Source organism: Saimiri boliviensis, chromosome 11, assembly GCF_048565385.1.
Source record: "Saimiri boliviensis isolate mSaiBol1 chromosome 11, mSaiBol1.pri, whole genome shotgun sequence".
Taxonomy (NCBI): Eukaryota; Metazoa; Chordata; class Mammalia; order Primates; family Cebidae; genus Saimiri; species Saimiri boliviensis.
This window is the reverse complement of record NC_133459.1, coordinates 14,424,203-14,436,976: the sequence shown is the minus strand read 5'-3', so window position 1 is coordinate 14,436,976 and position 12,774 is coordinate 14,424,203. Positions and strand designations below refer to the sequence as shown.

The following is a 12,774-nucleotide window of genomic DNA, read 5'->3' as shown; positions in this document are numbered from 1 at the left end:
GAACCCCAGAGCCGAGATCATGCCAGTGCACTACCGTCCAGCTTGGTGACCAAGCAAGACTCCATCTCAAAAAAAAAAAAAAAGCATTCCTTATTTTATTTTTCTGGCTTAAAGAAAGATCGTTTTTCCTTCATATCTTTCTGACTTAAAAAAAAATATTATTCTGGGCTGGCTGCTGTGGCTCACGCCTGTAATCCCAGCACTTTTGGAGGCCAAAGTGGGAGGATCACTTGAGTCTAGAAGTTCGAGACCAGCCTGGGCAATATAGTGAGACCCTGTCTCTATAAAAACAAACAAAATTACTCTGAATGAGAGAAAAGGCTGCTGAAGGCCACAGTGGGGAGCAGGACGCAGACATCCCTGGCACAGTGCCGGCCATTGGGCACCTCCAGCCTGGCTCTATTTATCAGAGGCCAGAGGCTGAAGTCCAGAGGGGTTGAGGAGAGAGCACGGCTGGTCCCTGGGGCCCTTCCCCCGCCTTGTTCCCAGGGCGCCGCTGACCTTTGAGCCGGTTCAGATTCCGGCTCCCGCACGTGCACACTCGCCTCGCTTCTGGACCAGCCAGATCGCGGCGGCCTCCCTGGTGGTCTGGTCGGTGAGTTCGGGCGAGCGCGCGGCAATGCTGCGGCTCCTGGCGTCCGGCTGCGCCCGGGACCCGAGGCCTGGCGTGTTCGCGCGTCCTGCCGCGGGACTCTGCCACCCAGGACATCGCCAGATCCGCCAGGCTTCCGACACGCCGCGGAACCAGCCCCCGAGCTCCGAGTTCGTGGCCCGGCCGGTGGGCGTCTGCTCTATGATGCGCCTGCCGGTGCAGACCTACCCCGAGGGGCTGGACGCTGCCTTCATCGGGGTGCCCCTGGATACTGGGACCTCAAACCGGCCCGGGGCGAGGTAAGGCCTGAAGGTCCTGGACCCGGGACACGTGGAGGGACGGCTTGATGGCTGTCGGGTCTGGAAAGCACCGGGACAGGCGCCCCTACTGGCTCCGGGTCGGGTTGGAAGTTGGTGGCCGGCTCCAAAATGCCCTTTATGGTTTGAGACGGCTGAGTTCCCTGGACCCACAACAAGCAACCCCCAGGGCTCGACACGGGGACGGCCTTCCACATCACGTCATCATTGGTCAGGAAGAGATTCTAGAGCCTGAACCTTCTCCGTGTCCCCATCCTGGGTCCTTGCTGGGATGGCAGCTCTGGATTCCCCTCCTCTCCCCAGCTTACAGTGGCAGGTGACATTGCATTTGAGAGCTGAAACTGGCTGTCCCTTCCCCAAATGACATCCTAAGGGATGTCACCTGACTCAAAAATGCTCAAATGAAAGCAATTTTCCTAGGATCAAGTTGGAGGAAGTAAAATCCATTTTCCTAATTGTTGAGCACCAGCAATTTCTGATTCAGCTCAGCAACACTATGTCTGACTGCACTGATCTGAATTATGAAAGCCATCGCTTATTAAATGCCTCCTAAGTGCAAGGTGCTTTGCATAGATTACCTCATTTAAAATTTCTTACTACAGTGCAAGGTAAATATTTTACAGATTAGGAAACAGCCTCAGGGAGGTCATGAAATTGATGCCATTCAGTACACCTTAGTTCCTTCCACGTATAGCCCAGGGCAGTGATTCTCAAGTGGGGCGGTTTTGCACTCAGGGTACATTTGGCAATATCTGGAGGCATATTTGGTTGTTACGCCTTGGAGGAAGGGAGCTACTGGCATCTAGTGGGTACAGGCCAGTGATGCTGCTAAAGATTTTGTTATGCAATATTGCAGCATGGAATCATCTGGTCCCAAATGGCTGAGGCTGAGAAGCCCTGGCCTAAGTAAAGCCTTAAGTCTCCGCAGATGACTGACAGGATGATTCTTCCTTCTGCAGATTTGGACCTCGCCGCATCCGGGAAGAATCAGTGATGCTTCGGATGGTCAATCCTAGCACGGGGGCCCTCCCCTTCCAGTCCCTCATGGTTGCAGACCTAGGCGATGTGAATGTCAATCTTTACAACCTTCAGGACAGCTGCCGGCGAATTCAAGAGGCCTATGAGAAAATTGTAGCAGCTGGCTGTATTCCCCTGACCTTGGGTAATGTCAGTCTGCAAGGGAGAAAGTGGTTCCCTGCACTCAGGGTTTATTTATCAGGGGCCTGAGTACAGCTACTTCTCCTGGGCAAGCCACTGAGAATATGGAGACAGTAGGAAAGAGAGCATTGCAATTCATTTATTTTAATCTCTGGGGAGAGGATATTTCACACGCACGCGCGCGTGTGTGTGTGTGTGTGTGTGTGTGTGTCTCTGTTACTCAGGCTGGAGTGCAGTGGTGCGACGTCCACTTCGTGGGTTCAATTGAGTCTCCTGCCTCAGCCTCCTAAGCAGCTGGGATTATAGGCACCCTCCACTGTGCCTGGCTAATTTTTGTATTTTTCATAGAGCCAGGATTTTGCTGTGTTGGCCAGGCTGGTCTTGAACTCCTGACTTCGTGATCTGACCACCTCAGCCTCCCAAAGTGCTGGGATTACAGGCATGAGGCACCATGCCCAGCCTGGCATTGATTTTTGATTTCCAAAAATACTACATTAAAATAATATTTACGTGCTGGGCACGGTGGCTCATGCCTGTAATTCCAGCATTTTGGGAGGCTGAGGAGGGTGGATCACTTGAGGTTAGGAGTTCAAGACTAGACTGGCCAACATGGCAAAACCCCGTCTCTACCAAAAAAAAAAAAAAAAAAAAAAAAAAAAAAAAAAAAAAAAAAGCCAGGCATGGCGATGTGCACCTGTACTCCCAGCTACTCAGGAGGCTGAGGAGGGAGAATTACTTGAACCCAGGAGGTGGAGGTTGCAGTGAGCTGAGATTGTGCCATCACATTTCAGCTTGGGCAATAAAGCAAGACTTCGTCTCAAAGAAAAAAATAGCATTTACCTTGATTACTAAGTTTTTTGGCACACTTTACATCTTGCACACTGGAGTGCCTCCCCCATCTCATCCGAGCCCTTGATTCCAGCCCCAGGAAGGCAGCCAGTAGGGTCTTTCTAATGATTTCCAAGATGATGTTTTTTTCTTTTTCTTTTTTTTTTTTTTGAGACAGAGTTTCACTCTAGTCACTCAGGCTGGAGTGCAATGGCACGATCTTGTCTCACTGCAACCTCCGCTTCCCAGGTTCAAGTGATTCTCCTGCCTCAGACTCCTGAGTAGCTGGGTTTACAGGTGTCCACCACCATGTCCGGCTATTTTTTTATTTTTTATTTTTTTTGAGATGGAGTTTCACTCTTGCTACCCAGGCTGGAGTGCAATGGCGTGATCTCGGCTCACCGCAACCTCTGCCTCCTGGGTTCAGACAATTCTCCTGTCTCAGCCTCCTGAGTAGCTGGGATTACAGTCACGTGCCACCATGCCCAGCTAATTTTTTGTATTTTTAGTAGAGACGGGGTTTCACCATGTTGACCAGGATGGTCTCGATCTCTCGACCTCGTGATCCACCCGCCTCGGCCTCCCAAAGTGCTGGGATTACAGGCTTGAGCCACCGCGCCCGGCTATTTTTTTATTTTTAGTAGAGACGAGGTTTCACCATATTGGCCAGCCTCGTAAACTCCTGACCTCAGGTGATCCACCTGCCTTGGCCTTTCAGTGTTGGAATTACAGGCGTGAGCCACCGCGCCCAGCCAAGAGGATGTTTCTAATGACTTTATCTTCGAGGAGAGCTGTGTTTCTGTCCTGAGGGTGTTTCTGTCCTGCTCAGGGTCTACATCGACCTATACGGCAGCTTTCCCTTTATCCTCACCGTCCACCCACTCTCACTTTTTCTCTTGTTCACAAATACTTAAAATGACAGGGACTTTTTCCTAAATATCCAAAATTATTTTTGCCAAATGAGAGAGCCTAGCCTACATGGCAGAGTGGGAGGAGTGTGGTTTCTGGATGGCGTGGTTTGAAGTCTCAGCTGCATTTCTCCCTAGAGTGTTGCATACCTTGCTTGATGCTTCACACCCTCACTTGTAGGATGGGAATGATCGTAATCACACCTACTTCACTGCATGGTGTGAGGGGCATAAATGAAAGTGCATATGAAATGCCCAGCATTATGCATGGGCATGTTTTTTTTTTTTTTTTTTGAGATGGGAGTTTCGCTCTTGTTGCAATGGTGTAATCTCAGCTCACTGCAGCCCCTGCCTTCCAGGTTCAAGTGATTCTATTGCCTCAGCCTCCCAAATAGCTGGGATTACAGATGCATGCCACCATGCCTGGCTAATCTTTGTATTTTTAGTAGAGACGGGGTTTCATCATATTGGCCAGGCTGGTGTCGAACTCCTGACCTCAGGTGATCACCTGCCTCGGCCTCCCAAAGTGCTGGGATTACAGGCGTGAGCCTCTGTGCCTGGCCTATGCATGGTATATCTTAAGTTTCAATAAACGTTAGTTATTATGATTAACAGAAAGAATACTTTCCTAGTTCTGGCCCATATAGTAGCCACTAGCCACATGTGGCTAAATTCAAATTAATTAAAATATTCAGTTTCTTAGTCATATTCGCTACGTGTATGTCGCGTGTGTCACACGTGGCTAGTGGCTACCATATGGGCCAGTGCAGATAGAACAGTCCCATCATCATAGAAGGTTCTATCGAACAGAGCTATCCTAGGCATTTTCCTAGAATACTCTGAAAATGCATTTACCTAGAGTAACTCTTAATTTGTCCAATTTCCTCTTTTATTTATTTGTTTGTTTTCAAGACAGGGTCTCATTCTGTCACCCAGGCTGGAATGCAGTGGCACAGTCATGGCTTGCTGCGACCTTGCCCTCCCTGGGCTCATGTGATCCTCCCACTCCAGCCTCCTGAGTAGCTGGGTTTACAGGCATTTGCCACCATGCCCGGCTCATGTTTTTATTTTTTGCGGAGACCGAGTCTTACTGTATTGCCCAGGCAGACCTTGAATTCCTGGGCTCAGGTGATCTGTTTGTCTTAGCCTCCCAAAATGTTGGGATTACAGGTGTGAGCCATTGTGTTTGGCCTATTCTTATTTTTTAGAGACGGGGGTCTTGCCATGTTGCCCAGGCTGGTCTCAAACTCCTAGGCTCAAGCTATTTATTTTTTTGAGACAGTGTCTGGCTTTGTCAGCTAGGCTGAAGTGCAGTGGCACGATCACAGCTTACTGCAGACTTGACCTCCCAGGCTCATTAAGCATCCCACCATTCAATAAAATCTTATTGGCTAGGCATGGTGGCTCACGCCTGTAATCCCAGTACTTTGGAAGGCTGAGGCGGGCAGATCACCTGAGGTTAGGAGTTTAAGACTAGCCTGACTAACATGGAGAAACCCCCTATCTCTACTAAAAATACAAAATTAGCTGGGCATGGTGATGCATGCCTGTCAGGAGCCTGAGGCAGGAGAACTGCTTGAACCCAGGAGGTTGCGGTGAGCCAAGGTCACACCATTTCATTCCAGCATGGGCAATAAGAGCGAAACTCCATCTCAAAAAAATAAATCTTACTGTAGTTGTGGTTATAGCTCCCTAGTCTAAAAGGGTGAAAGGTGGGTTACTTTCAGATTTAGCTGGGCGTGGTGGCTCACGCCTGTAATCCCAACACTTTGGGAGGCTGAGGCGGGTGGATCACTTGAGATCAGGAGTTTGAGACCTGTCTGACCAACATGGTGAAACCCCGTCTCTACTAAAAATACAAAAATTACCCAGGTGTGGTGGCACACACCTGTAATCCCAGCTATTTGGGAGCCTGAGGCAGAAGAATTGCTTGAACCTGGGAGGCGAAGGTTGCAGTGAGCAAAGATCACACCATTGAACTCCAGCCTGAGCAACAAGAATTAAACTACATCTCAAAAAAAAAAAAAAAAAAAAAAATTATGTAATCCTCCTATTCACTTTCCAGACATTTTCTTCTTCTTCCTCTTTGCAGGTGGAGATCACACAATCACATATCCCATATTGCAAGCAATGGCAAAAAAGTAAGTCCCAAATGGCTTGGCCCCAGCAAGATTTCAAAAGCCAGAAGTTAGGGAATGAGCTGTTTGCTGTTAGGTGGCGTTAGGTGACTGCTGCTGGCTCAGGTTATGGGGGATGATAAGAAATTTCCAGCTGAGCTGGTTTTGGGGATCAAAATTAAAGTTGAGCTCCAGGTGTCTCTGTCAGTCACCAGCTAGAAGCCAAGACAATTTATTATTAACACTTCTGGCCACCCTCCCTTGCCCTAGATCTGTCCTCGTATGTGTGCTCAGCATTTTCAACTCGCCTGTTTTTGGAAGTTGAGCCTCTAGTGAAATATACAACCCCAGTTAACGTGTTTCTGTTTTGCTTCAACGGCCAAACGCTGACAGGCACAACGGTGGAGCTTGCTGAGAGGCCCCCGTTTCCTCCTAAAAGGGTGCCTTTCCCAGACAGTCAAAAAGACTGATTTGCCAGTCATGGAAGTCAACCGGGGATTGGCCGGCTTTGGCTAATTTAGTTTGAGAAACAGACAGAAGGGCTGGGGTGGAGGGTGGCAGCTCCAGAATGTGTCTATGGAAGCACATGTGGGTGGCATTCTGGTTGGAGGTGGGTGGGTGCAGGTCTTTGCTCCAAGCTGCATTTATTTCTCACCGTTTTGGATCAGATGTTTATTTTGGGTGGCTGGCAGGGGCTGATGGAGGTTATGGAGAGAGAGCTGGGTTGAAGCTTCCTCTTCCTTGGTCGGAGAAAGGGTGGCTTGGTTTAGTTAAGCCTTCAGCCAAGCTCACCTGTGCCACCACCCTTGATTCTTATCCTGTCTCTAAATGAAGCAAATTCTGGGTGATAGGTGTGGATGGCACCCAAAACATGTCTATTTCCTGCCTGACTTCTGTGAGTTTATTGTTCCTCTGAGATGCTAAGTGATATCAGGAAGAAAGAAACCAGTTGCAAGGCAGAAAACTGATGCCAGTGGGGGGGCGTGGTGGCTCACGCCTGTAATTCCAGCACTTTCAGAGGCTGAGGTGGGTGGATCACGAGGTCAGGAAATCGAGACCAGCCTGGCTAACATGGTGAAACCCCGTCTCTACTAAAAAAATTCTGCGGGCGTGGTGGCACTTGCCTGTATTCCCAGCTACTTGGGAGGCTGAGGCAGGAGAATCGCTTAAACCCGGGAGGTGGAGATCAAGCCACTGCACTCCAGCCTGGGCAACAAAGCGAGACTCTGTCTCAAAAAAAAAAAAAAAAAAAAAGAAAGAAAAAGAAAACTGATGCCAGGTCTCCCCTCCTTTGTGGCTGTGAACTGTGACCAAGTTTGGTGGCCTGAAGGGCGGCTGCGCTAGGGCCCCGCAGGGAGGGTTGGCCTCTGAGCTGTCCTGTTGTCGTCAGGCATGGCCCTGTGGGGCTGCTGCATGTGGACGCACACACGGACACGGCCGACAAGGCCCTAGGAGAGAAGCTCTACCACGGGACGCCCTTCCGCCGCTGTGTGGAGGAGGGTCTCCTGGACTGTAAGCGGGTGGTGCAGATTGGCATCCGGGGCTCTTCCATGACCTTGGATCCCTACAGATACAACCGGAGCCAGGTGACAGATCGAATGCCCCCCACCCCTGCCCCCAAAATGCCTTCCTCTCCATTTCCTCACTAGTGGCAACCAGGGATTCAGCAGGGGCTTTACTAATCAAGTCAGAAAGCAGGGACAAGAGGCTGAGTTTGCATCATCGGGGCACAGGGAGAACAGGGTGAGGGGCTGACTTACAGGAAGTCTATTGCTGGGGTGGGGAGACAAGCAGAAACCCACCAACCCCTCAGATGGTGCTGGCTTAGGAAAGAGAGGAGGTCGTGCAAGGTGACTCATGCCTGTAATCCCAGCACTTTGGGAGGCCTAGGTGGGTGGATCACTTGAGGTCAGGACTTCAAGACCAGACTAGCCAACATGGTGAAACCCTGTCTTTACTAAAAATGCAAAAATTAGCCTGGTGTGGTGGCGTGCACCTGTAATCCCAGCTACTCGGGAGGCTGAGGCAGGAGAATCACTTGAACCTGGGAGGCGAGATCGCACCACTGCACTCCAGCCTGGGTGACAGAGTGAGACTCCATCTAGAAAAAAAAGAGGGGAGGAGGTCCAGACCCAAGACAAATTGTCACCTTCTTAGTTTTGGTCCTCATACCCTCTAGGCAGAATGGCTCTCATGTACATAGGTGTGACAAGACCCCAAGGGGAAAAACCCAAATCCCTTGCTTCTAGTGTGCCAAGGCCAGTCTTCTGGACAGAGCAGTTCAGAAGGTGCTAGCGTGAGCTGCTGAGTTTCCCACTCTGGCTTTAGCAAAGCTTCTCTCTGATCCCAACTCCAGACGTCAGCTTTGACCCTGCTTCCTTACCAGTCATTGTCCCTCCCTCCCTCACCTGTAAAATGAGGGTGATAGTTCCCTTCTCGTGGAGGTGGAGGGTAAAGTGTGATAGAGCTGAGCGTGGGGCTGACAAACAGGAAACGCCCTGTAAATGCTGCCAGGCAGAAGCCTGAGTCCGTCTCTGCAGGGCTTCCGGGTGGTCCTGGCTGAAGACTGCTGGATGAAGTCGCTGGTTCCTCTGATGGGGGAAGTCAGGCAGCAGATGGGAGGCAAACCCATTTATATCAGCTTTGATATTGATGCCCTGGATCCTGCCTATGCCCCAGGGACAGGGACACCTGAAATTGCTGGTCTCACCCCTAGTCAGGTAAGGAGACTCCTCCAGTGAAGATTCCTGGGGGTGGAGATACTTAACATCCATTTTTCTGGGACTTGAAGCGAATCTTTAGGAATCAGGTTAAGATCTCTCTCTACATATCTATATCTATATCTATATCTATCTATCTATCTATACACACACACACACACATATATACACACATATATATATACATAGACATGTGTATGTTTGTGTGTATATATATAATTTTTTTTCTTCTTTTTTCGAGATGGAGTCTTACTCTTTTGCCAAGGCTGGAGTGCAGTGGCACGATCTTGGCTCACTGCAACCTCCACCTTGTGGTTTCAAGCGATTATCCTGCTTCAGCCTCCCGAGTAGCTGGGATTACAGGTACCCACCACCACACCTGGCCAATTTTTTATTTTTAGTAGAGATGGGGCTTCACTATGTTGGCCAGGCTGTTCTCAAACTCCCAGCCTTGTGATCTGCCTGCCTCGGCTTCCCAAAGTGCTGGGATTACAGGTGTGAGCCACTGTGCCCGGTTTATAGTATCCCCTCTTAAGAACACTAAACTTGGCCAGGCGCTGTGGCTCATGCCTGTAATCCCATCACTCGGGGAGGCTGAGGCGGGTGGATTACTTGAGGTCAGGAGTTTTAGACCAGCCTGACCAACATGGAGAAACTCCATCTCTACTAAATATACAAACTTAGCCGGGCATGGTGGTACATGCCTGTAATCCCAGCTACCCAGGAGTCTGAGGTTGAGGTGAGCTGAGATCGAGCCATTGCATTCCAGCCTGGGGCGACAAGACGAAAACTTAGTCTCAAAAACAAAACAAAACAAATCAAATCAAAACCAAAAAACACCCCCCAAAAAAACACACAAAAAAACAACAAAAACCAAAAAACAACAAAAAAACCCACTAAACTTATCTTTTGAGGGTTCAATTTAAATAAAAGTGCATACAATGGGCCAGATGCAGTGGCTCACGCAGTAGTAACCCCAGCACTTTGAGAGGCTGAGGTGGATGGATCGCTTGAGCCCAGGCGTCTGAGACCAGCCTGGGCAACCTAGTGAGATCCCATCTTTACTAAAAATAATAATTAAAAAATTAGTCTGGTATGCTAGTGCACACCTGTAGTCCCAGCCACTAGGGAGGCTAGGGCAGGAGGATCAGTTGAGCCCCGGAGGTCAAGGCTTCCGTGAGCCATGCTCACGCCACGGCACTACAGCCTGGGTGACAGAGACCCTGTCTCAAAAAAAAAAAAAGTGCACGTGATGGCACAACTACTTACCAAGGTAGCTTAAAACTTTAAGAAACACCCAAATAAAGCTCCAATAATGTGTGCTGGGAGTAAATGCATGGAGGCAGAATGGTTATGGCTAAAAGGTCCAGGAAGGCAGGACCTATGTATTGTTCCCTACGTTGTCCTTGGAGCCCAGGACAGTGCCTGATACATACAAATAGTAGGCACTCAAAGATACTTGTGAGTAAAATGAATGAAACTGCTTAAACCTCATCAAGTACCTTACATCCTCTAAAATCTTAACTCTCTCTCTTGAAATGGTTGTAACCATTCTCTGTTCCCATGAAGGATTTGTGAAACACTTTCCTCATCCCTCTGCTTAGTAACCTTCTGGGCTTTTCACCTGCAGGATGGAAACTCTTTTAGACAAGGTCACTCTATTCCCAGTCTCCCTCACTTATTCAGTCTTCTGGCCACATCGCACTACCTGCACTTGGGTGCCTTTGCCTGCGTTTTTCCCTCTGCCTGGCCTATCCCTTGAACTAAGTATTTCCACCGTGGGGAAGCCTTACCCACCGCTCCAGGCTCTTACCTCTGCTGATACCATTCTGGGCTTGCTTTTCTTGAAGCCCTTTGTGCACGACATTGAAACAATTGGTTTCCTTGTCTCCATCACACCACGCAGCACACAGGAGCAGGGGGTGTGTACATAATCTGTGTCTCTGGGAGGCCTGCCAGTGTGCCTGGCAGTCCATAAATGTTTATCGAGGGGAAGCAAACTCAAGCCAAAGAGTGGCGTATGCTGGGAAAAGCTCTGCTGGGTGCTTTTCATTGTAAATGATTACCACAGTGGACAACTCAGTCTTGATCTTGAATAGGCTCTGGAGATCATCCGGGGTTGTCAAGGCCTGAATGTGGTGGGCTGTGACCTTGTAGAAGTTTCACCACCATATGATCTTTCTGGTGAGTAAGCAAGAAGACGGTGATCCATGGGCAGCTGCTAGCTTAAATTATAGGAAGCTAGTTAGTAAGCAGAAAATGGGGCTGCGGCACAGTAGCTCACGCCTGTAATCCCAGCACTTTGGGACGGTGAGGTGGGCAGATCACCTGAGGTCAGGAGTTCAAGACTGGTTTGGCCAACATGGTGAATCCCGTCTCCACTGAAAATATAAAAATTAGCTGGGTGTGGTGGCACACACCTGTAATTCCAGCTACTTGGGAGGCTGAGGCAGGAGAATCGCTTGAACCTGAGAGGCGGCGGTTGCAGTGAGCTGAGATCACAATACTGCACTCTAGCCTGGGCAACAGAGTGAGACTCCATCTCAAAAACAAAACAAAACAAAAAAAAAAAACCCAAAAAAACAAAAAAAGAAGAAAATGGATGAGTCCTCTTATATGACTCGGGGAACTGGCTGAGCATGTCCAACAGTGAAGAAAACATATCTATTACTGCACACTTACAAACATGAGCTAATTCACCCTAACAAAACCCCTGGGAGGTAGCTAAGTATTATTAGCTTGCCCACCAATCAGCAGAAGAAAGCAGTTTGCAGTCTAGTGATAGGGTGACATAACCAGCTAGGTTCCTGCTTGATAAACATTAATCTATGTTAAGATCTTCAAAGGAGATGCCATCCCAATAATTTTAATGTAGACAAGCTTATGGAGTTAGGTCTATCGACCTCAGAAGGTAGATAAGAAATAAAGTACACATCATTATTATAGGTTCTCCTTTGGGAAAAATCTGTTCTCAGAATAAACGAAGAACTTTCTGAATTTTAAAATAAGATTTCCAAATGATGCCTGATGGAGGCAGAGGGGCCGGGCAAGCATGGAAAAGGAGGCACAGGGAAGAAAGCTGAGGGGTCCCAAGGCTTGGTTCAGGGGGTGGTCTGTAGGGCATTCATGTCAGGTTTTACTTCTTCATAGGGAACACGGCCCTGCTGGCGGCTAACCTGCTGTTTGAGATGCTGTGTGCTCTCCCCAAAGTGACAACCGTCTGAGTCTCGTGCTCTTCAAGACGAAACAGATTGCATCGTCGACAAGTTCTCAAGAACTTATGAGTAAGCAGTCTGAGAACTAACGAGTTTATGCCAAGAAAACTTTCTGCTGAAAGTGTCATTGCTGGCTGTGAAATTGAGATATTCAGTAGAACTCTCACCCAAACAGCAACATTTCTAAGGAATTTGGATTAATTAAAAAAAAAAAAGAGAGTACTTGCACTGCTTTGATTTTTTTTTTTCCTTTGATGAAAGATGGAGGAAAATAACAAAAACAAAATAAAAAGAAAGAAAAAAAAAGATGGAGGATAAAGGGGAAGAGATGGAGAATTACATTCAAGGTTATCTAAGTATTAGAAACATGAAACTTAAAAAAAACCTCATGAATACTGTATAAGCATTCCATATTTCTATAGCATCTTTCTTCCTTTTTAAATTTTTTTGATGATCTACTTCCTAGAGTATTGAGTATCTTCCTTTAAAATACAGCTCAGACGTTGCAGTGAGCTAAGGTCATGCCACTCCAGCCTGGGTAACAGAGCAAGGCTTCATCTCAAAAACAAACGAACAAACAAAAAAACTCCTTCTATGAGGAGCTTAGGGCTGCATCTTGGCCTTAGGATCACTGTGAACATAAGTAAAAAGTATTAAAGAACACAGAGAGTGGCCGGGCGCGGTGGCTCAAGCCTGTAATCCCAGCACTTTGGGAGGCCGAGGCGGGTGGATCACGAGGTCAAGAGATCGAGACCATCCTAGTCAACATGGTGAAACCCCGTCTCTACTAAAAATACAAAAAAAATTAGCTGGGCATGGTGACGCGTGCCTGTAGTCCCAGCTACTCAGGAGGCTGAGGCAGGAGAATTGCCTGAACCCAGGAGGCGGAGGTTGCCGTTAGCCGAGATCGGGCCATTGC

At 48.4% G+C, this 12,774-nt stretch overlaps 1 protein-coding gene across 1 annotated transcript; it reads left to right on the top strand.

The window, feature by feature from the left end:
- Window positions 1-442: 442 nt before the first annotated feature.
- AGMAT (agmatinase (putative)) lies at window positions 443-12,074 on the top strand. The gene is made up of 7 exons (XM_003934978.3): window positions 443-891; window positions 1,869-2,071; window positions 5,896-5,944; window positions 7,311-7,506; window positions 8,461-8,640; window positions 10,740-10,824; window positions 11,791-12,074. The coding sequence occupies exons 1-7, from the start codon at window positions 620-622 to the stop codon at window positions 11,862-11,864; spliced, it is 1,059 nt and encodes a 352-aa protein (XP_003935027.1). The 5' UTR covers window positions 443-619; the 3' UTR covers window positions 11,865-12,074.
- Window positions 12,075-12,774: the final 700 nt, after the last annotated feature.

Coding starts and splice junctions, on each gene's coding strand:
- AGMAT (XM_003934978.3), top strand. CDS start 620: ATGCTGCGGCTCCTGGCGTCCGGCTGCGCCCGGGACCCGAGGCCTGGC. Junction 892..1,868: donor TCAAACCGGCCCGGGGCGAG/GTAAGGCCTGAA, acceptor TTCCTTCTGCAG/ATTTGGACCTCGCCGCATCC. Junction 5,945..7,310: donor TTGCAAGCAATGGCAAAAAA/GTAAGTCCCAAA, acceptor TGTTGTCGTCAG/GCATGGCCCTGTGGGGCTGC.